At 38.9% G+C, this 25,152-nt stretch overlaps 1 protein-coding gene across 1 annotated transcript in view; it reads right to left on the bottom strand.

The window, feature by feature from the left end:
* Positions 1 to 14,573: 14,573 nt before the first annotated feature.
* The window catches only part of LOC131237010 (uncharacterized), a 46,225-nt gene continuing 35,646 nt past the window's right edge, over positions 14,574 to 25,152 (bottom strand). The window contains exons 6-9 of the mRNA XM_058234617.1: positions 18,252 to 18,320; positions 17,806 to 18,172; positions 17,167 to 17,321; positions 14,574 to 15,929 (exon numbers count right to left, since the gene is read on the bottom strand). Of these exons, the coding sequence (XP_058090600.1) occupies positions 14,997 to 15,929; positions 17,167 to 17,321; positions 17,806 to 18,172; positions 18,252 to 18,320 (1,524 nt within the window). The 3' untranslated portion in view covers positions 14,574 to 14,996. The remainder of the gene's footprint in view (positions 15,930 to 17,166; positions 17,322 to 17,805; positions 18,173 to 18,251; positions 18,321 to 25,152) is intronic.

The following is a 25,152-nucleotide window of genomic DNA, read 5'->3' as shown; positions in this document are numbered from 1 at the left end:
GACATTTGTCTCATGTTTTGAGGTTTGCCTGACATGGCTTTGATGGCTTATACCATGCGATGCAATCCCTATTTATTAAATTTAATTGGCCACTGGTCGACAGGCGTCCATTAAGCATCCTAAGATGGGGGAATCTCATGAGCTTGGGATGGTAGTCATGGGACACTATGCCCGAGCTGTCGGCCTACGCTGGGTGACGAGCCCCCCGTAGTGACCACTGAGTTACTTAAATTGGTTGGTTGTAATTGTAATAATAATGGTTTGGCTAATGATGTATTCATAGCATATTGACGATGACGGGTGGCTAATTTTGAATGTTGTAGCACGTGCCCTTAGCCTTAGTAGCGTATCATTTTGCTAGCTCCCAGACAATCGACTATCGACCTATTTTGATGACTTGGCACCATGCTGTATGAGATATAATATGCTGGTGACCAGTCTTTTGCATGGGTGGCAAGCCCAAGTCTGACTAGATGAGCATCCTCAGGTCGATGTGCATTCACGCATCCATGCATTTAAAAAGACTGCATCATGTATTGTTTTGATTATCTTGTTGTTTTTAATAATGCTTAACTAAGGCGATTGTGTGTAATATTGAGGAAAATTCACACTAAGTTGGCCACTCATCCATCAAATATATAACCGTACAGGTAGCACAAGTGGCTTAAGTGATATTCAGGCTCAGACTGATGAGAAGCCAGGTGCAATTGTCAAGGATGCATAGTTGTACCTGCCTAGAAAAGTTGCACGATCGTGCGGCTTACGTTTAAATGCATTTTAAGATCTCTCATATATTAAATTATGTAAATCTTGTATTTGCTTATATTGAGACATTGGTTTGTATAAGTCATTATGGGCAACCTCTTGTAAATTCTAAATGTAAATGCGAATTTTCTTTTATTTTGATTTGTCCATTATATGCTAAATTGCTAACTCTGAAAGATAAAGAAAAAATATATATAGAATTTGACTCTCTTTAGGTTAACACTCAGGTTTTTGAGAAACGAGTCATATACTCGGGTCCTGAAAACACGGGGTGTTACATACGTGTTCTAATGGCCTTCACTACTGCTTCTCTCCCTAAAGACATGGGAGAAGATCCTGATCATGACACCTCGAAAGAAGAAGTGTCATCCTCCAATGAAGCAAAAGAAGAAAATGAAGGAGACGACGATTTGCAAGATGCCTTCAACTGGCTTTACATTAAAACTATAAAACTTAGAAAGAAGCAATGTTTGGTTAAGGCAGAAAATAATCAATTGGCTAACTAATTAGAAATAGTAAAATATGAAAATCTCTCCCCCATTTAGTTAAAGGAAAATCTTGAGTATGATCTTGAGGTGATTCGATGGAGATATATAGGTCTTGAATTTGAACTTGATACAGTAAATTTTGAAAATTAAGACATAAAACTTCAAGTCAGCCAACTTGAATCATATCATGTTGAAACTAAGGTTACCCAAGTAAAATACCAACTAAGAAAATCTTTAGATATGGGTAAGCCTTTTGGGGATAAGAGAGTTCTTAGAAATAATAGAATCTTCTTGTTACAACCTTTGTCCCAATGGTGATCCAAAAGGACGTTATAACTTAAGGGAATAGAGCTAGAGCCTCTCCTGTGTGTCATGCGTGTGGAGACATAGTACATATGAAATTTGAATACTTAGCTTCTAAAAACCTACAATCCACCTTAGTCCCAAACCATATAAGTGAATTTATTGCAACTGAAAAATTAACACACCTAAATAAGAGTTCTCCTAGAAGATCACTGTTGAGGGTCAAATATTACATATCAGACCCCAGTTATTGCATGATTTTACATATATGATAATGCTTAATGTCATATTTTAATTGTGTTTTTATGAGGGTGGACTGAAAAATAGCACTAAAAGCATGGATTTGATACTCCGAAGTTACCAGAGCAAGGGACGCACTCAAGAGAACTAAGACTGAAGAATTTACATGCCAGGGATCCGAGAAAATCAAGCCATTCACGTTAAAGAGGCCCGAAATTGGTGAAGAATGCAAGATCACATAGTTCCCGCCATCTGATTGGCTCAAAACTTCATAGATAGTCTGAGGGCCATAAATTAATTGTACATATCAAATTTCAGCCCTCGGATCACTATGGAAGTTCCCCAACTGACAGATCAGCCCATAAACTGTTGATTCTGGGCCCGCCTGATATCTGGAGCTATCTAAAATTTGGTCTCAAAGCCTTAAATAGGGAGACTAATTGAATGAATGGATTGGATTTTGATTGAAGATCATAATGGGCCCCGTATGTACAGCGTATGTGCATAATGCGCACACGTTCCGCCGTGTACCAAACCGACTAAGGCGGGTCAGCAGGCGCTGACCCACATCTTCTTCCCAAAACGGCAATTGCCATATTGGCGCTGCGTAACGGACAGACGGCTCCGTTTTACGGACGCTAGTGGGCCCCACAGAGTAATCTTACGTATGATCCAAGCTGTCCATCGTGTAGAGGGCCATGAATACTTTAAACCTATGCTGAATTTTTATACCCATGCAAGCACATATGCGCGATACAGAGGCCATAAGTGGACTGCCCTGCAACGTTTAAATTGATTTTTGAATGATTTCTTCTCTGTTCTGAGTCAATGGACATTAAAAACCACTCGTTTCTAACCGAAATTTCGAGGGCAATCTAATGGACGGGGTGGATTTCCTCGAAAACACCTCTATGGAGCCCACCGATCACGTCAGCGAAGGACATGCGTAGGCTTACGCACGTCCGCGAAATCCGGAGTTCCGGGCGGTTGTGGCCCACCATATTTGATCATATGGCAGATCTGAACTGTCCATCATGTAGATCACTCAAAAACGTCCTAAGAGACGGTGTTTCTTTAGAGATTAAACGAGGAAAGTGGTAAGTTTGAAGGCACCGAAGTTTGCTGCTGAAAAGCTTTCGCTGCGCGCGTGTAGCTGCTGCGACAGCCTCTCCTCTGCCCCTAGCAGCTATAAAAAACGTCCTAGGAGAGCTGAAGAGGGGGGAAAAAGGGTGGCAGAGCTTAAGGAAAGGAGAGCTTGGGAATTCCAAGGAGGGAGCTGGGACATGGAGTGTAGCCGTGGAGGCGAATTTTGAAGCCGGTTTCTGGAGTTCCTTTTTCCTTTTTCTTTTTCTTTTTATTTATTTCTTTCCTTTCATGTTTTTCTTTGGTTTTAGCATGATCATGATAGGCTAGACCTCTTAGCTCGGGCTAGGAGGTGAAGCTTGTAGGATGATGGGAGACTTCTTGCTTCTGCCTTTTGTTTAGACTGAACTGATTTTTGATTAAATTTTATTATGGGAATATTTTTAGTTTTTAATGGCCTGTTGTGACTGAAATTACAATGGGTTTGCAATGGCTTTGAGTATTTCTTTTTCCTTATTTTGATTATGACGTCAGGAAGTCCTGTTGTTCGCCATTGTCTCCTGGGCATGGTTGGATGGCAGTATCCTTCCTAACCTTCATAATCACCTAATTAGTTGTTAATTAGTTTAATTCTGTTGTTGACTTTGTCTCCTGGGCATGGTTTGGTGTTGGAATCCATTCTAATTCATATACTTTTCATCTCTTTAAAATTATATCAGAGGAAGTTCAGTTCGATTTCCATGATTTTTGAAACAGGCATAAGATCTCCCTGATTTCTACAAGTGGATCCTCTGAATCCCTTAAGTTTTAGATAATTATTTCACCATTATTCTTCAATTTATAATCGATTTAGATTTCATCTTAGTCTAGTTCTAATTCTACCTAGTTTCAGATTACGTACAGGTATCAGTCCCTTGGGATTCGACCTCGGTCTTACCGAGTTTATTACTACATCACAACCCTATACTTGGGGAGTGAACAATCACCTGAGAAGAAGAAGAAGTTCCTAACCTCTCAAAAAATGAACAATCATATGAGAGAGTTGATTAAACAAGTTGTCCTTCTGAATGAAAAATAAAGAAAATGCTTAGTTGGGGTAACAACACCAAGGGTAAGAACCAAATAGGAAATTCCCCTACTAAGTATAAATATCTAAATAGGATTTTACCTAAGCGAGACAAATTTAAGAAAGAAATACCCTCTCCCGATGACAATTCAGGTCCTAGAAAATTCACACCCTGGTAGGTTGTGAATAGGGATAGGTGGCCTTAGAAGGTCTATCACTACGCCAAAACTACAAAAAAAGGACGGTCCAAAACCGTCTCAAATGACTAAAAAGAATGGTCATGGACCGTCACATGGTCTATCAAATTTTGACGTGTCGTATTACTTAAAGGACGGTCGAAAACCGTTATTCTTATTGACGAAAAAAGGACGGTCGTGGACCGTCTCTGATGAGCCTTACCATCCTTTAAAAGGACGGCCATGGACCATGGCCGTCCTTTAAAAGGATAGTCATAGACCGTCCTTTAAAAGGACTCATGGACCGTCTCTGATGAGCCTTCAGAGGACGGCCATAGACCGTCCTTTAAAAGGATGGTCATGGACCGTCCTTAAAAAGGACTGTCATGGACCGTCTCTTATAGGCCTTCAAAGAACGGCCATGGACCGTCCTTAAAAAGGACTGTCATGTCCCGTCTCTTATGAGCCTTCAAAGGACGGCCATAGACCGTCCTTAAAAAGGACTGTCATGAACCGTCCCTTATGAGCCTTCAAAGTTGAGAGGGTCAATATACACCTGTTACAATATATTTCATTGTATTATTCTTGATATACACCTGTTATATAATATATTTCATCATATTCACATTCACATCCATCTAAAGCCAAACTATGTAAATCCAACATAAACTACATTCATCTAAACATAAACTACATCCATCCAAACACAAACAATCTTATCCACATTACATTCATCTACGCATAAATACATATAAGTTTAACATCATAAATATTATTAAAAAAAAAATCAGTAACAATTTCTTTTTGTGTCTTTCATCTTAAAAAAATATTAAACCAACAAAACATTATAATTCAGAATCATGAAGAATTGCATAAACTTCTTCCAAATAAGTGGGCGCTTTTTTAAAATAAAACAACAACAAAAATTAAAGCTTTGTAAAAAGGGGCATGTGTTAAAAGGGATACATTTTTGTTTCTTGCCATGTGATTGGGCTACATTATTACAGCAATTGGGTTCGAGTTCGGGATCGGGTTTAGGTTTGGCTTTTCAAGTTTAGGTTTAGGTTTAGGTTAGGGAGTTGAGATTAGGATTCGGTGTAAGTCTAGGTTTAGAGATTTGAGAATACATTTAGGTTTTAGGTTTAGGTTTAGGTTTTAGGTTTTAAGTTATAGGTTTAGGTTTAGGTTTAGGTTTAGGATTAGGTTTTAGGTTATAGGTTATAAGTTTAGGTTATAGGTTATAGGTTATAGGTTAAGGTTTAGGCTATAGGTTTTGGTTTTGGTTTATGTCAAGGTTTAGGTTTAGGTTTTTTATTTAGGTTTAAGGTTTAGGTTTTAGTTATAGGTTATAGTTTTAAGGAATTGAGAATAGGTTAAGGTTAAGGTTTAGGTTTAGGAAATCGAGTCCGGGTTCGGGATCGGGTTTAGGTATGGGTTTTCAAGTTTAGGTTTAAGTTTAGGTTAGGTAGTTGAGATTAGGATTAGGTGTAGGTTTAGGTTTAAGGATTTGAGAATATATTTCGGTTTTAGGTTTAGGTTTAGGTTTTAGGCTTAGGTTTAGGTTATAAGTGCAGGTAATAGGTTTAGGTTTAGGTTAGGTTATAGGTTAAGGTTTAGGGAATTGAGAATAGGTTAAGGTTTAGGTTTAGGGAATTGAGAATAGGTTAAGGTTTAGGTTTAGGAAATCGGGTTCGGGTTCGGGATTGGGTTTAGGTTTGGGTTTTCAAGTTTAAGTTTAGGTTTAGGTTAGGGATTTGAGATTAGGATTAGGTGTAGGTTTAGGTTTATAGATTTGAGAATACATTTAGGTTTTAGGTTTAGGTTTAGGTTATAGGTTAGAGGTTTAGGTTTAGGTTAAGGTTTAGGTTTAGGCTTAGGTTTAGGTTATAAGCTATAGGTTTAGAGAATTGAGAATAGGTTAATGTTTAGGTTTAGGAAATTAGGTTTGGGTTCGGGATCGGGTTTAGGTTTGGGTTTTCGAGTTTGGGTTTAGGTTTAGGTTAGGGAGTTGAGATTAGGATTAAGTATAGGTTTAGGTTTAGGGATTTGAGAATACATTTAGGTTTTAGGTTTAGGTTTAGGTTATAGGTTATAGGTTTAGGTTTAGGTTTATATTAAGATATAGGTTTAGATTTTGGTTTAGGTTATAAGCTATAGGTTTAGGGAATTGAGAATAGGTTAAGGTTTAGGTTTAGGAAATCGGGTTCGGGTTTGGGATCGGGTTTAGGTTTGGGTTTTCAAGTTTAGGTTTAGGTTTAGGTTAGGGAGTTGAGATTAGGATTAGGTGTAGGTTTAGGTTTAGGGATTTGAGAATACATTAGGTTTTAGGTTTAGGTTTAGGTTATAGGTTATAGGTTTAGGTTTAGGTTTAGGTTAAGGTTTAGGTTATAGGTTATAGGTTAAGGAATTGAGAATACATTAAAGGTTTAGGTTTAGGAAATCAAGTTCGGGTTCGGGATCAGGTTTAGGTTTGGGTTTTCAAGTTTAGGTTTAGGTTTAGGTTAGGGAGTTGAGATTAGGATTAGGTGTAAGTTTAGGTTTAGGGATTTGAGAATACATTTAGGTTTTAGGTTTATGTTTAGGTTTAGGTTTAGGTTTAGGTTTAGGTTTAGGTTATAAGCTATAGGTTTAGGGAATTGAGAATAGGTTAAGGTTTAGGTTTAGAAAATCGGGTTCGGGTTCGGGATCGGGTTTAGGTTTTGGTTTTCAAGTTTAGGTTTAGGTTTAAGTTAAGGAGTTGAGATTAAGATTAGGTGTAGGTTTAGGTTTAGGGATTTGAGAATACATTTAGGTTTTAGGTTTAGGTTTAGGTTATAGGTTACAGGTTTAGGTTTAGGTTTAGGTTAAGGTTTAGGTTATAAGATATAGGTTTAGGGAATTGAGAATAGGTTAAGGTTTAGGTTTAGGAAATTGGGTTCGGGTTCGGGATCGGGTTTAGGTTTGGGTTTTCAAGTTTAAGTTTAGGTTTAGGTTAGGGAGTTGAGATTAGGATTAGGTGTAGGTTTAGGTTTAAGGATTTGAGAATACATTTAGGTTTTAGGTTTAGGTTTAGGTTATAGGTTACAGGTTTAGGTTTAGGTTTAAGTTTAGGCTTAGGTTTAGGTTATAAGATATAGGTTTAGTGATTTGAGAATAGGTTAAGGTTTAGGTTTAGGAAATCGGGTTCGGGTTCGGGATCGAGTTTAAGTTTGGGTTTTCAATTAGGTTTACGTTAGGGAGTTGAGATTGGGATTAGGTGTAGGTTTAGGTTTAAGGATTTGAGAATACACTTAGGTTTTAGGTTTAGGTTTAGGTTATAAGTGCAGGTTATAGATTTAGGTTTAGGTTAGGTTATAGGTTAAGGTTTAGGGAATTGAGAATAGGTTAAGGTTTAGGTTTAGGAAATCAAGTTCGGGTTCAGGATCGGGTTTAGGTTTGGGTTTTCAAGTGTATGTTTAGGTTTAGGTTAGGGACTTGAGATTAGGATTAGGTGTAGGTTTAGGTTTAGGGATTTGAGAATACATTTAGGTTTTAGGTTTAGGTTTAGGTTATAGGTTATAGGTTTAGGTTTAGGTTAAGGTATAGGTTTAGGTTTCGGTTTAGGTTATAAGCTATAGGTTTAGGGAATTGAGAATAGGTTAAGGTTTAGGTTTAGGAAATCGGGTTCGAGATCGGGTTTAGGTTTGGGTTTTCAAATTTGGGTTTAGGTTTAGGTTAGGGAGTTGAGATTAGGATTAGGTGTGATTAATTTCACACATCCTGAATTGGACCAGGGATAGGACTAGGTGGTAAATTTTGTTGTAATGGCAGTATCTATGGCATCAGTTGAATTGGTGGTATAAGTGCCCAATTTCTAACAGAACTTGCATTAGTCTGTTGTTAAGGTGCAAAAAATGCTCTATCAGTAAACAAAACTATCGACTGATTCATGGTCTTGGTCTAACTGATCATCCACCTATTAAAAGCCTTAGCCTGAACTCGTGATTATTCTGCCTGAACCCATGATAGTTTTGCAATGTGTTAAATCCTCATCTGCACATCAACCATCTCGACTGACATAATCTCAAGAGATTAAACCCGTGATGTCAATAGTCTATTTGGGTTTGGAGGAACAGGCGCTGGAGTAGGTAGTGGATCTCCTTAATTGGGTACTTGTTGGACTTGCACCTCCTCCTCTTGAGTAGGAGGCTCGTTAGCCGCAGTAGCGGTTGTTGAAGAATTATAAGCACCCCTTTGGCTTATGATTCCAAATGATTACTATACTTACAAATATACTTGAGTAAACCAACTGTTAAGGCAACTAAGCAATTTGGAGTCCCACTGGGCATGCTAAAAAATGTTGGCCTTTTTACATGACCAGTGCATAATAAATATTTATGACAACTTGGTAGTTGTTAGTCCCATTGGGCGTGCTAAAAAATATTGACTTTTTGCACGACCGGTAGATAATAAATATTTATGACATCCTACTAGTTGTTAGTCCCATTGGGCGTGCCAAAAAATGTTGGTTGCTCGATTTATTTTCAATTATGCGAGCATGCCAAAATCAATATAGTAATTTGATCCAAACTGATCAACTTTGACCCCCAAGTACAAAAATAAGTAGATACAGTCTAATATGAATGTATATGACCAAATTCTAAGAAAATTGGTCGCTTACTCAGCCACTTGGAGAATTTGATAACGATCAGACGATAATCAGATGGTGGGGTTCTTCATCTAAAGATGGGTTACTTTGTGCCTTCCATAAGAATGGACTTTCAGAATATCAGTGCAAATCAAACAAAAGAAAAAAAAACTCACAATTAGTCAATAGGAGCAACTGCAAGAATGTGTCTTTTGAAATAACTGCTTGATATTAGATAAAGAACAAATCTAACATATTAACGTAGACTTGGATTACAACTAAAGATTATATCTAAGAATTACCACTACTGGGTTATTACTACTCCTAGGATAAGCTGAGATAAAGAAAATTGATAAGTACGTTTGATTGTTGATTTGTTGGTTTTGAGATTTGATGTTTATTTTTTTTCCCGTCACGTTCCTCTGTTATTTATAGAGTTCTGTTGTGGCTTATTCTTCCAGATCCTTCTTCCATTACTACAATGGTTACAGCAGTCGAAAGGCTTCTTTCTATATCATTCTCTTATTACATTTCTCTTTTGTAACATTTCCACTTCCAAACGCTTCTCGTTAGCTAAGGTTTTATTTTTTTGTCATCTGTCGTCCTTCATATCCTTAAACAACTTGATTGCACCTCTTATACATCGACCACAGCATTTTATCAACCATCCTATGATGTGTAAAAGTAAACTTATGTCAATTGTAATTCCGCAAAAAGTGCTCCAAATCTTTAGAGATCTTTTTTATCCACTTCATATCCCTCATACAATGCCACATGTCATTTCCCTGTTGGTTTTCTCAGAATTGCTAGAATTAGGGTACAACAACATGCACTAGAGATATGAGATGGTAGCAAAAACACAATCAATAGTGATATAAAATAGCCATTAGGTCGAGGCACGTATGTGGTTGCTATTTGTGATAAAGTTTGTTCCCATCGATATGCTAAATCAGTGTTGAAAGTTGCCGATACAACTATGTCTTAAAATACAACACTCTAGCAAACGGTTTTCTAAGCGTGCACTAGCTGCGAGATCTCAAGACTAATACCATACAAAAGCAATACCGCCTTCCTTCTTTAAGCCCAAAGAGAAAATCATAATAATAATCGAACAAAATAAATTTTTGATTTTTTACTTATGAAAAATCTCTAATTCCAAAGCCATTTATAAAAAGGGATTGTTAAAAATTCCATTGCAAGAAACCATTGTTGGGAGAAAAATTGACAAGTCCATAAGTCGGCTCATGGAATGGACCAACTCTACTTAACCAGCGTAGGCCCAATGAAACTCAAGCCTGATAAGGCGTCTACGTCCAAAAATAGGCCAACCTGCAAAGAGGTCGATGCAACCGTAATGACACTCTAAGAACACGGCTACGAGCTTATTAAAACAAGGCGTGTTCTGACCTAATAGGTCAACTACAGATCAACCATAAAACGGTCATAGGTCGTATAAAGCTCGACCATATATCAACCCCAGATCGCCTACTACTCGATTATAGCTCAGCCATAGATCGGCCAATGTCTGGTTACAGGCCAACGACATCGCATGACAAGGTCAAAGACCATTAGCGTCCAGCTAAAAGGAACACGAATCCTACAACCCAACCATTGGTCGAAGATGGTGAATGTTGATCTGTCAAGAAGATCGGAGTCGCTTATTTTCGACCCGGCACCTGCCTATGGGAGTTGACCCAAATCTGAGATGCAGATTCGATGGAGCTTCTATCATCCCGAAGATCTCTCCCTAAATCTTCGGGAGATAAGATCAAATCCCAATAATCTCGGAAATCGGTAATCTTATAAAGATTATTCCAATCCCGACGGATCTACAAGATATCAGGACAAATCCTAGTACGATTGGACTCTCTTCCCTATATATATAGAGATATCCCCAATCTTCACAAGTACATACATTCTAACCCTAGCATTCGACTAGTGTCTCTTTTCTGGAGACCCTACCCTACAAAAAAGACCCCATTCTTGACTTAGCCATCGAAGAGTCTCTGCACTAGCCAGGGTTTCCTTTGTTTCTCTTTTACACCTGTGTAGGTACAAAAGGGTTAACAACGGAGGATCTGCTGGAAAAGTGCATCAACAACCATCACGATTTTTTATAGTAGTCTTTATTAAAATTAAATAAAACCAAGTTCATTAAGACTAAATTCAAATAAGCCCATTCAAGCCAATTGGAACTCGATTCTCCCTCTTATCGGGTACCAAATTAGTGTGCCAATAAGGTACTACCTTTAAGGGCCGTTTGACACCATTGATTTGGGGGGGATTTGAGGTCAAATCCCCTGGTTGTTTGGCACCATAAAGTATCCAGGGGTTTCAAATCCTCTCGAAGAGGGTGTTTGAAATCCACGGTGAGATCTTGGATTACATCTCAAATCCTTCATATGGTTGCATGGGTAACATGTGTGTCACTAGATTATTAATCTATTGGACACATAGCCCACTAATGATATCTCAAAATAATTAAATTATCAATTGCATCACTATAATTACTTTAATATGATGATAAGCATTGTCCAAACATTGTCCACCTAAATCAACAGTTAAAAATCATTGATTAGTCACTCGGATGTGATTTTATGCTTGTGGCCCATCCAAGACTTGAAATTTCATCATTTTAAGGCAAAGAATATATTTCAGCGGGCTTATTATAACATTTGTGTCAAACATTACATAAGTTAGAGATACTAAAGTTTATTTAGTTATTAAATTCAAACCCCTGTAATCATGCTGTTCATAGCTATTTTTGAATCAAAATTGATTCTGATACCAGGGTGCCACACACAAGAGGAGGATTTCTAAATCCACGCTTCGTAACAGGCCATTATCGTTTCATCCTGATGCTACTTTTATAGAAATAGAAAATAGGTCCCATCAACAATTTAATCCATGTATTTCTTATGGCACATCATCGATACAGATTCACGTTCATTAGGCAATCGCAACCATCCAATCGATGAATTGACAGAGAGAAAAAAATTTGCCGACATTCCGAGAATATCACGATACGCGAGATTTTGAGAACCTCGTCGATCCCTGTTACAGTGAGTGGCAACTTTTCGTAATGATTGAAAAGCAGGGTTCGTTTGGGAGAATAGGAATCCCAGGTTTCACGTTTTGTCGCGTAGCACCGGCTTTCGCGCGCTCTCTTGCAATCTGTCAGGCGTCGCTCTGCATCCCATTTTCGCTTTACAAATTGACTAAAGCACCATTCTTTTTCAAGGAAATTACCAGATTACCAGACGTAGGAACGAGAAGGCCTGATAATGACGAAACCGCCCTTAACCACCTATTGCCTAACTGGTAAACGACCTGAAAACGTGGCCGTTGTAGGAGACGACAGGCGAGGGGCATTTATGGCAAAACATCGGCCCTCTGTAATCATTTGGAGTGATGCGAATGGAGTGAACTGTAGTGGTAAAACAGCGTCATACTATTCTAGAATTTGCCATTGTCCTTTTTGTTAAATTACAGAAGACCCCTCAAGTTTGGAATCATCTGCTTTCTGAATGTGCGTCCATCACTGTTTGGTGCACTTTGGTGATGTCAACCGTCCAACAAGTGGACCACATCCTTCGATGAGCCACATCCCAGAAAATCATGCTGATTGGAATTCATAACTGTTTGATCGACCATCGAATACAAAAGGAGGAATTATTCGATACTCCACCGGCATTTTTTCACTATGTAAGCCCGTTTTCAGTTCCTATAAGTGGGTTTGGCCAATCTGTTATCTGGACAATTGCTTTCTTGGGCCCATCATTGAGGACAATGCCCCAGGAATCTCCTTGATAGGAAAATTCCACCTTTGTAATTTTGGTACAAAGACTGACTGCGAAGAAGAGACGCAACAACGGCCCAAATTCAAGTTTGGAAGCCCCAACTTTGGTTACTGGTATCTTCTAATCCGGATGGTTTTGGGGCCATGTCCCATCCATGTGGGGACACAGCATACCAACCGTCTAGATTTCTACGTCCCACTTTCAAAATTAAAAGGCCATGTTTGCCAATTGCCATACAAAGCTGGAAGTCACTTATTATAAAATTCTTATCATATTGAAAAGATATTAATTTTTAAAACCTTTCTTTAAAAAATAAACAAGTGTAAAAAAAGGTAGTCGATCTACTATTAGCTTATATTATAATTTAGTTTTTCCTTGCATTCTCCTAGTTTACTTCAATCCAAACAGGCCTTAAAATGTGGCCAACATGTGCAGATATTGATTGTTCCATTCAGAGGGCCCATTGGATGGGCCAAAAACCAAGGGTCGTGATTCAATGAGGGGTGTCAAATAAATGTCAATGATCTAAGAAAATAGCACAGGAGTCAATTCATTCCTCAAGTAGTGTATGCAATGTGAACATGTCATGGACCAAAAAATAGGGTAGTATACTAATCAAGTGTATGGCTTGGACCTCCAGACTGTTTTTTAGGAGTTCATTTTTCTTGTTCAAGCTTGGCCTACCTCATCAGTAGGCCAATATTATTTTGTCCCTGCCATGTTTAGGGCCCGCTGCCTGATGAATGGCCTAGTTTTCAACCTGAGCGACAAGATAATCATTCAAATACTTGTTTCAAATAAAATGTTATTAGAGAAACTTTGGTACCATGGCAGAGTGTAAGCTGTTTACAGTGAGGTATGAACTGACAGTGGGGTGTACTAACAAGCTAACAAAAAAAAAAAAGTGTAAGCTGTTTACAAATTCAAATTAAAGGATGTATGGCAAGCGCAATGCAAGTGGAGCGAGAAGGGAATAGAAAGGTAGATGTGAGGTCCATGGAGAGAGGAAGAAAGAATGGAATAGTGGGCGACGCATCTTTATTATTTCTCTTTTTTAGCCCACTTGAGTCCCCAATCTGTCTAATTTATGGGTTGGTGTCCTAAACGCGAGTAAATGCAAGAGTGAATATCAGTTAGTCATGAGGTTGAGCCCCACAGAGCCATTGCCACTTTGGTCTCTCCAATTAGACACTTCATGTGTTTAACATAGAAGATGAGAGGTGAATACAAGCTACATGGAATAGAAAATGTCCATGTAAACTGCGTGCATTAAATAAATAAAAGTAAAAGAAAGAGAGTTGGATCTAAATTGTTTATGGCACCTTGAGCGATAAAATCTCAACATTCCCTTCCTAAGTAATTAGTTTATGGACAATTTTACTCTCTAGTAACTAAAGTTCCTGGGACTAATTGTAAGGATAAAATATCTAAGATTACTGACGTTATATATATATATATATATATATATATTTGAGAGAGAGAGAGAGAGAGATTAAAAAGGTCAAAGATTATGGGTCCATCTTTAGACATCGTGAACCAAAGTCAAGATTATTATCTGACCATTACAACAGTGGACATTCACAGGGCAGTTGAAAAGGGGAAAAAAAAAATCATATTTCCCTATTTCAACAACTGAAATAAATAATAAATCCTAACCCTTCAATGAGTGGCCCAACAAACAGACCGTTAAGAAAGAAGATACAGCTATTGTTCCCATTCAACTGGCAAAAGGCCACACATTCTGCAGCTAAGATTTCGAATCTGGGGATTTTTAGTACATGAACATCCAGAGTGAACATCCTCTCTCTCTCTCTCTCTCTCTCTCTCTCTCTATATATATATATATATGAAGTGTACCCCTTCCCATGGGGCTAATGCTCAAAATAGGAAAGCAGAGAAACATAGACTTTTTGGGTTCCCTATTGGGGTGTGTGTGCGTGTGTGAAGAGTAATACAAGAATAAGGGTAAAATAGAAACGCTGATCATACACGGTATTTCAATGCATAGCTTAATATAATATTACCAGATGGGATGCAGCTGTTGGATGACGGAACCAAAAATCTCCTTTTCTACTAAACTCATAAGATTAAAATGTTACAAGTGGGAATTTGGCCTTCTTTTCACCTGCTATTTTGGATTACATTAATCTGTACAAAGCTCTCCTCCCTGTTCTTAATAAACATAAATGGGTGCGACACTGACTCTCCCCTTCTGAGAGAAAACCCTCAGCTTCTTCTCATTCCCATCCAATTCTCAATGATCTACCACCAATCATGGATTTAAGACTCAGGGACTTGGCCCAACTCCAAACTCAAGTTGAGTCGTGACTCGTCCGGCTGACTAGTGGTGTCAAACTGGATCAGATCCAACCAAGTCCGAGTCGACTCAGATGAGTCACCGAGTCTTGGAACCATGCCACCAATCTCTATTTGTCAACCTAATAAAAAAGAAGAATAACTAACCCCCCATCAGAGCTGTAATGCTAAATCTGGCTGCTGTGAATCCACGCCGGAAGGGGGTGATCCCGGAGGTTGGAATCCGACATTCAGGTCCGGCGGAACTGAATCCTGCTTCTGATGAAGTGACTGTCCCTGCCAAGACGGCTGTGGATGTTGCGCTACTCTGGAGCCCGTCTGGCCCTCGTGGCGTGAATCCAATGAGGAACTGATTGCGTTTACTGAATTGGAATTGCTCGAAAACTTCGAATCCATTTGTAAATGGTTCATGGATGTCAGATGAGTGGAACTGTTATTGATTCTAGAAGCCATGTCAATTATTCCACAAGGCATCGACCCCTCCAAACCAAAGTTAGAGGCAGGCCTTGCAGGTCTGGTCAGCTTCCCAACTTGTGATGGCAGATTGAAGCTTCTAAAACCATTGAGAGTAGGGTAAATGGCAGGGTTCTGATGAAGCTGGAAGTGAGGCCTAGGCTGGGCCCCGCCACCAACACCGGCCGGTAAACTAAAGCCACTTTCATTACTTGTCCGCCTGACAGCTTCTCCACCCTCTGCAGGATTGGAAGATCTGTTCGAAACTGCGGATGTGGAGGCAGATGGAGGGTGGATTCTGATCAAATGGGCATCTAAAGTTGGATTGTTTGACGGTTCCTGCCTTTCTGAAAGTTTATCATCTTTTGGTTCCAGCATGATTTTGGACTGAGAAAGGGGCTGTTGTGGAGGTGTTGATGACAAGGGCAGTGTCTGACAAAGTGGAGATGCCAATCGTAGTGGCAGCCGTGGTCGTGATTCTTCAATTTCTCCCACCCATCCTGGTCCAAACCTCATTCCAGTGGGCAAAGATTTTTCAATCTTCTTCAAGGCGACTTTCCAAGCAACAGGGCCAAGATTGGCTGCAAATCGAGCCAAGCTCCTAGCGTATGTGTGCTCCATGTGAAGCCCAACCTGATTTTAATAATAGCAATTTGTGAGCCACAACTCTAAAAAACCATTCAAAGTTTCAAAAATAAAAACTAGAAATACATAGATTTTCCATTTGATTTGTAATTTTCCCTCTGGAAATAAAAGAAAAAAAGAAAAAACTCATGAATCACTGACGCTATGAAACTTTGGGAGAGTGATCGAGCAAAGACAAAGACATGAAACAAATGTATAAGAAAATCGGTTCAGATTCATGCCAGGAATGTCAAACTGAGGGAGGGAGGATATCCATATTGTCTTTATTGACACAGAGGAAGCATACGATAGGGACCCTAAAGAATATGGTGGGTTTTGGGAAAGAAAGGAGTCTCAATAAGATGTATCAATATGACTAAGGATATATATGAGAGAGTGGCAACAGATGTGAGGACCACTACTCGAGAAACTAAACAGAGTACATGGAATGCAATTTTAGTAACAACAGGAGTGGAAACGAGGAATTAGCTCAGAGGGGTCCCTACTCATGGCTCAGTGGTAGACCCCGTGGGTTTCAACACCGAGGTCATGGGATCAAGTACCCATGTGGTGTGTGTGGGTGTGTTATAAAAATAAAAAAAATAAATAAAAAGAATGAGGAATTAGCTAAGATTATTGACCATGTACCCCAAAATTACCGTTTCCGATATTTTGGGTCAATAATTCAGGAGAGCAACAAGACTTGTAAGGATGTTACTAATCGAATTAGAGCTAGGTGGATGGCGTGGAGATGTATCATGTATGCCTCTTGAGTTTTTTATGAGATAACCACATGCTAACGAAGCTAGAGGAAGTTTTATAGGATGGCTATAAGACCAGCCATGCTTTATGAGACAGGATATTGGCAGTCAAGGAACAAGATGTCCATAGCATGAACACGGCTGAAATGAGAATGTTGAGATGGATAAGTAACAAGATGAGGAAGGATATTTTGAAATGAATGCATTTGAGGAAATAGCACAAATAGGTAATAATATGAGGGAAAGTAGACTTCGATGGTTTGGCCATTGCAACAGAGACCAAGAACTTCACCAGTTAGGAGTAAGTTGGTTCAAGTTGAAGGTCCTGAAATGATAAGGGGAAGGCCAAAAGGACATGGGTGGAGAGACAAGATTTGATGACCTATAGTTTGACTGAGGATATAGTCCTTATAGCCTTATCACAATAAATCAGAATAAAATGCTTAGATGATGATGATGATATGTAATTTTCCATTGACAGTTACCGGTGTCAGCTGCTTCCTGTCTGCGTCAAATGTTGTTAATACAGACATTTCGTGCCTGGAGATGGACTGATGGGAGTTCTTGTAAGTGCTACGGCGGTTATCATCTAATACGAACTGCTTCTTCCCTAATTTTGACATGCCCTTCAGCAGAGAACCTGCAAGCAAAGAATTATACCTCAAAACTCTTCCGAATCTGAACCAATGAGTTGAAGGAAGTGTTATGGCTACCTAGAAATATAATTACAAATCCTGAATGGCAAATTTACAAGAGATCCAAGCCATTCATCAACTGAGTCATACCATCTGTGTGCAGTGGCCAGGAATCAGGATGGTGTGGTCATCAGGTAGCAACACATGTAGAAAAAAGAAACGAGTGATTGAAACAAATGCATTAGCGGTCCACATTGATGTCCATGTATGGGACACCTGATGACATGTCCAGCCTCATGTTCAGGCCACAGTACATAGAGAGTGGTCAAACCTGCTGAGCAGCCAGGTTTCACATGGGGAAGCAGGATTAAGGGAGCAGCAATATCACAGCCTAAGTTGAATATAGGGAGGAAGGCAAGCGAGGAGGAAAAATGAAGGCAGCAGGACAAAGAAATATGCTACTTCAGCAGATGGTGTCAAGTTACAAACCTGGAAATTCTTCATTTCTCTCAGATCTATAATCAGCCAACCAGCTGTAGCTTTCACTATTGCTAGGCATATGGGAAGTCCTTGCTGATAGATCTGTGATGCTGAACTTATCTGAAAGATCTGCATTTCTTGAGAAATCAAGTATTGAACTTGACCAGAGTGCATTATCTCCAGCAGTCGCAAGAGTTGCATCCGAGGAAAAATCTGAACCAGTGCGATCAGAGGGAGGTCTGCCAACCGATCGTGCAATTGAGCTCTTGCCCGGCGGTCTGCCTCTCCGTACAGCCTTCTGTTCAGGCTCACTACCTTTGCTGTCTTGCTTTAAATTCTCAAAACTCTTCTGTGCCAGCTCTTGAATCGATCGTGCCTGGAAAAGATTACAGAGTTTTTAAAGTGATCATGGCTATTTTCACAATATGGTCATTGGGGGGGACACTCAATTGTACCTGTCGGAAGTAAATTGTGTCGTTTGCATTGTAGCGCATTGCATTTGAAGATATCAAGAAGACATCTTTCTGCATATTAAACAATAGAAGTAAACATCAGAACTTGTATTAAACCAGTTGCATCATTTTCCCCAATATCCTAAATTTCAAATAAGAAAATTGATAACATATTTATTAATAACCAAGCCAAAACATAAAATGTGGGATGCTTCTATAATTCTCAACAGCTGCATCAGCCAACAAAGACAAGAACAAGTTAAGGATGCCCAAAACTGAATACATGGAAGTCATTGACCGGGTCATTAACAGGAACCAAAATGCATTCAAAGCTTTAGGACCCATTTGGATTATTTATTTTTTCACCAATAGGACTTGTTTGAAAATAACCCATAATGGAAATGATGTGAAATGAGGCCCCGATACAGGTGAATTTTGTAGACAAGCATGTTTTGCACATCCCTTTTTTTTATGGGTAACACTACCAGGGGTTGAACCCCGGATCACTCACAGACACTACACTGTCCCTACCAGCTCATATAACAAGCAGGCGTTTAGCACATCCTGAAAAATGCAAATGGTAGCATCTGGCCCTCAGTCCTCAGATACATGCCAAAAAGGGGAATGCGATGATGATGGGCTGGACCCATTATCATCGTATTCATGGTTTGGGCAGTGGACTATGGATTGGCCTGCAGGCGGTGGAAGCAACATTACAAACAGACCCTCGATCAAGCTGTCATAGTTTCAATTTTACAAGCAATAGTGAAAAAGCATCGGAAATATTTCGTGTAGAGCCTCGAGAAATCAGGCACGTTTTTGGTCCAATCTTTTTATTCCTCTCCAAAGGATGCGACTGCAGGCACATGCCCTTCGGAGTTCGTGTGGAGCTACAGTGCTCCCCCAAAGATGGCGGCGGCTTTTGCGTGGTTGGTGAGCAGGAGTTGGGTGCTTACCATTGATAATCTTCAAAAGAGGTCAACGATCATTCCCAATATTTACTCCTACCTTAACGATGCGGAATCTGTAAACCACTTGTTTATTCACTGCCCGCTTGTTAGGTTGATTTGGGAGGGCTTCTTGGGGGTGTTCAAGATTCCTTGGGTGATGCCGGGACCATCGAGGAGCTTTTTTTGTTGTGGCACGGGTGGTTTTGGGTGGAATGGCAAGAAATTATGGAGGCTTTGTTTGTTAGCGAACTTGTGGTCTAATTGGGCAGAGATAATCATTGTTTTAGGGACAAGTTCGCTTCTTTTTCTATTGTATTGAGCCAAGCAAAGAGCAGTGTAAAAAAGTGGGCTTCCAAGCTGTATATCCCCATAGATTGTCTCTTTTAGGTCATTGTGGGGATCCTTTTATTTTGTTTTTGCGCCTTTTGGCGTTTTTAATAAAAGCTTCATTGCCTTTCTAAAAAGTAAAAAAGATGAAAAACCAAAAGCATGGGAAATATTTCAACTTTAACAAAAAAAAACGTTATAGTAACTCACCCACTTGCCCACCCGCTCGTTGTCGACTCTCGACAACCACCCAACTCTCCAAATCAACTAATCAAGGTAATTTTGTATTCGGGAAGACTTCTATAATTTTATTTCATGATTTTCATTTATTCTAATTTGGGAGTTTTGTGAAATTGGAGTTTGGTAGGGTTGAATGGACAAATTGGAATGAGTTGGGTGCTTATATATGGTCTAGGTTGGCTTGGGTGCGTCCGAGCTGGCTAGGATGCGACCAGGCTGGCTCGGGTGCGGTTGGGTTGGCTCGGGCTGAGCCATTTCTAAACCCTAAATCCAAACATAATCCCTAAACATAAAACCTAAAACCTAAACCCTAACCCCTAAACCCTCATTCCCCTAACCCCTTACTGCTTAGCTTATTATTGTGCATTAGATGGCTTTCCTATTGTGGTTCATTTTTATGAATTATTAGTGGTTTACTTTTGTAAATTATGGATTACATTGCTTATTGCTTAGCTTATCATTGTGCATTAGGCAGTTAGCCTATTGTGGTTCATTTTTGTGAATTAAACAATTAGTTACCCATTTGAGGATTTCTATGTGGTCAGGCATAAATATAGTGTGTTTTTTTTGTGGCATAGAAATCGTTCAAATTGTCCCATTTTGGACAGTTCATGGTTAAATAGATAGTATGCTTTCATATAGCCTATTTAAATGCTCATGCCTGTTATGCGCTCCATCTCTCTATTTCTCTTGGGAAACGTTTCTTCCTTTTTATAACTCATGTCAAATATCGTCACATTGCTTAGATATTTTGCATGGGAATGAAATGGAAGATCAACTTATCTGGAGAGATGTGGGGGGATGCTGCCAAAATTTCAGCGTGGGCGTTTAAATGAGAATATGGAAGTATTATAATATATTAGGGTTTTGTAATACTTTTAGGGCATTATAGTGCTATTCCGATTTAGTAGTATCTTTCAATTAGTAGACAACTAGCGAGGAAATTCCCAATACCCCCAGCGGTTTGTCAGTTACTTTGTCGATGATCTTGAATGGAGGATTAGGTCTACAAGATGAAGACATGCCCACTGAGATTAGTACCTCCCAGAGTTCAATAAAAAAAAAAATTTTTTTTTTAAAGGATTAGTAGTGTGAGAAGATTTTGAAGAAGTAACCACAAAGAACAGCAATGTGAAGATATAGTGTAAGTACTGTAAGGCTCAATATGCTAAGTAGACGGGTCGACCACAACTCTGAAGAAACACATATTGAAGTATCATAAAAAAAAAAAGTGAGAAGTCAGACCTCAGGCCAACAAACACTTTAATTTACTCAATCTATGGTGGATTCGTCGCAAGGTACCTTGTCCACCTATAAGTATAATAGGGACCATGTGAATGAGTTAACGGCCAGATTTATTATTCAAATAAAAAACCATTTCAAATGGCATTGAGTCCGTCTTTGGTCAAATTAGCTAGAGGCCTTAACCCCAAATATGAGGTCTCCCGTACAACAATAAAGAGTGTGCATGAAGATGTATGCGAGCAAGAAGGTCAAGTTGATAGGGCAATTGGCATCAGTTTCCCGAATCAGCCTGACATTATATTTGTGGACGTCATCCAATCAACGAAAGGGGTATATGTCACTAACTACCCACTATGTTGATGCCGAATGGAGGCTCTGCAAAAGAGTAATAAACTTTCGCTATCTTGCACCTCCTCACACCGGTTTGATGATTTCAGATTACATCTGCAGATGCCTTGTGGAGTGGGGCATTGAGAAAAAAATCTCATCGATAACTTTAGACAATGCATCTATAAACGATAGTGTGATAACGATTTTGCAGAACCAATTTAGAGCCACCAGTGACTTGTATTTCGATGGGAAAATATTTTATGTCAAGTGTTGTGCCCACATCTTAAGCTTGATTATACAAGATGGGCTTAAAAAAATTGAGCCAACGATCGAGAATATAAGAGTGTGAAGCACATATGGTTTTCACCTTCACAATTAAATATATGTAATGAGATCATGAAACGGTTAAATTTTTCATTTCAAAGAACGATGAAACTGGATATCATGACAAGTTAGAATTCGACTTACGAAATGTTGGATTCAGCGATAGCTTGCAGAGATGCATTCCTTCACTATGCGGAGTGTGATAATGCATGTTAGTGTTTGCCTTCTTATAATGATTGGACAAGAGCTGAAGCAGTTCACAAGTTTCTTTCAATTTTATTATGACACAACGAAGATCTTTTTAGAAAGCAAGTTTCCAACAACAAATATATTTCTGTCAGAACTTCGGAGAGTAAAGGATGTTTTGCACAGAAGCTGTAATAGACCAATACAAATAATGACTACGGGTATGCAGTTAAAGTTTGATAAGTATTGGTCTGAGTTTAGTTTGGTAGTCGTTGCAATCATTCTTGATCCTCGATACAAGATGTTCATGATTATATTCATTTTTAAAAAGTTGTATGGTGAGAAGAGTGCTACCAAGGTCGATAAGATTCGTGATGCAGTTGGATATATGTATAATTTCTATGTAGAAACTTTAGGGTCTGCAAAAGACAATACTGCATGCCAGACTCCTCAAGTGGGTTCTCGTTCTAGTGTTGCTGCATAACAAAATACGATCGACGATTTCATGTCTTTCATGGCACAAGTTGAGATCGAAACGTAGACAACCAAAACATAATTTGACCATTATCTCAAGGAGCCACTTGTAAAGTACAAAGGCAAAGAATTTGATGTTTTAGACTAGTGGAAGTAGAAAGCTCGCGAATCACAATACACTGTGCTCTCGTTAATGGCACGAGACATTGTCAATTCCTATTTCATCTGTGGCGTCAGAATCTACTTTTAGCACGGGGAGTAAGAACATGAACAAGTATCAAAGCTCACTTACACCAGAAGTAGTTGAAAAGTTCATTTATACATAGGATTGGCTCCATCTAATCTGGAAAAAAGGCAACTCTGTTGATGAGGAGTTCGATGAAGAGGAGAGTGAGAAGTAGGATGAGACATTACCTACAATAATTGCATGAAGCAGAATAAGATAGTACCTCCTATTTTCCTTGAATTTGCTAACGACAATTTGACAGTTATTATTTGTGGATTTGAATTATAACATTTGATAGGTGGATGTATATTTTCTATGCTTTTCAACTTAATATTTTAATGTTTTTTTATATTTCTCATATTTTTATTTATGCTTTTAAATGACTTAATGTTTCTTAAATCTCAATGTTGCTTAAATCTCATATAGTTGGTTGGTTGTGTTTGTTTATCTCCATTCCTTAATTATTTATGTTGACTCAGCGTAACCAAATATTCTTTCTTTCAAAACTCACACTTACAGATCTGTCATGCGAAGATGATCCATCGGTAGATGTTTGGGATTATGGAGCCCAAGTCTACTCCAAGGACAGAAAGATAAAGTTGCAATGCGAGTTGTGGAAAACAACTTGTAAACAAAACAAATCGGTTAAAATTGCATTTAGCTTGTCAGGGAGGAGACATTGCCCTATGTAGCAAAGCTCCTTCAGAAGTCCGGGATTTATTTCGAGCCCTTCTGGACTAGAAGACAAAGGCTTTCACCTCTTCACCTACAGCCAATACAACCAATCACAGAAGATATAGAAGTAAACCTATTATAAATGAAGTGTCAAGCAGAAGAAGAGCCCCCACACTTAGTAGAGAAGAAGAAGACGGACTATTAAGGGAACAAGAAGAACAAGATTATAGAGAAACAGTAAAACAAAGCCTAGAATTGGCATCCAGGACCAAATAACATCAACCCACTCTGAGACAACAGGATGTAGAAGCAAGCACGAGTACGGGACATAAACCAAGCGATAAATCATCAAAGTTTCTTAAAAGTCTCGCTGCATTCTATAGATGGTTGGGAACCCCATACAAATTGGATCATAAAAGAGGTTGAAAAAATCCGTTAAATCTATGAATGCGGACAATGGAAAGGCATCTCTACCATCCGATTCAAAAGAAGTAAACAACCTTCTTTTAGGCACCTCCAGCTCAGACTCAACCCAGAGTTTTCCCGCAGTCCAAGCCGTAAAAAGAGAACAAAAGGATGATTCTGGCAACAAAGGTGGAGGGGGTTACTATTATGGACAAGGATACTCGGGTTGCACGCCACAAAGGCATTCTTCATATAGAGGATATTGAATGAATGAATGGTTTGTATGTGCAACTCCATCTGAGATTTTGAACATAATTCTGAGTTTTGACAATGTTTATTTACTTCGTTCGTTTTTTCCTGTTACAAATTACTTTTGATAATGTTTATTCTAGACAACTCGTACACTACTAAATCGGGATACACAGGAAAAAAAAAAAGGTCAACTCGACCTGACTTTTGATAAATTATGATTTTATAATTGGGGAATTTGGGGAAATTTTGGAATACAGAGCATTAGGCTAAGACAAATTGAATGGCATTGACTTTGATTTTTATTTTTTTAAAGAGCAACTTTGATTATTTTAAGAAAGCAACTTATATATATATATATATATATATATAAGCATGAGCCTAGGCACGCCTAGGCATTTCGGACCCTATAGGGGCAAGTGTGTCGGGGGTATGCCTAGTGCCTTAACTAGACCACATGCCCAATCCAAAACTCAGGTGGGCATCACAATAGGAAACAAAGCAAAATCATGCCTAAAACTTCTAAAATCAAATGGTGTGGCCCACCTGAGTTTCACAACTAGTTAATTTTGGAATGTCCTTCATCCTAGTGATTCATATTGAATGAATGATTGGATGACATATATAAATTACAATGGTCCAGGCGCTTAATTAATGGTTGGTGTCCCATCCCAACTCTTCCTTACAGTGTGGCCTATTGCCTACATGAGTTTTGGACCACCTTGATGTTTGATTTCCAGAGTGAATGTGAGGCAATGCGCCAATAGACAAGGTGGATCTCATGCACACTGTCCCCCACGAGCCGCTCGGTTAGTAGTAAGCACACCCCTGTATGCCTATGTAAAGTCAGGCTAGCATGGTTCATTAGATTTTTGTTGTCTCAATACGCACGCTGATTTCAATAACTGGGGTTTTCAATTGCCCTCACATAAGAGGGTAACAGTCCTTTCTAAAAGTTGCTTAACATGGTTCTTTTCCCATTAGCAAATGTAACCTTAGAGTTAGGATATAGCTTGCACACACAGTAAAACGGAAGGAGATTTTTACAAATACGTAAACCTGAGGGTTTATTTACAGTATAGCTAAAAGGTAGGGGTCTATATGCCAAAAACCCTAAAATTTTGTATTCCCACATTCAGTTTCTTTTTATTCTAGTTGCATTAACTTGGCATCAAAGCAAGTTCCTATACTTAGGAATTTGTTCTCTTCTTTCCTATTTTCCCTAAATCTTCTTACTTACCTAATTTTCCCAACATCCCCCAAACCCTAATCC

Source organism: Magnolia sinica, chromosome 2 (assembly GCF_029962835.1).
Source record: "Magnolia sinica isolate HGM2019 chromosome 2, MsV1, whole genome shotgun sequence".
NCBI classification, from domain to species: Eukaryota; Viridiplantae; Streptophyta; class Magnoliopsida; order Magnoliales; family Magnoliaceae; genus Magnolia; species Magnolia sinica.
This window is presented reverse-complemented; position numbering and strand designations above follow the sequence as displayed.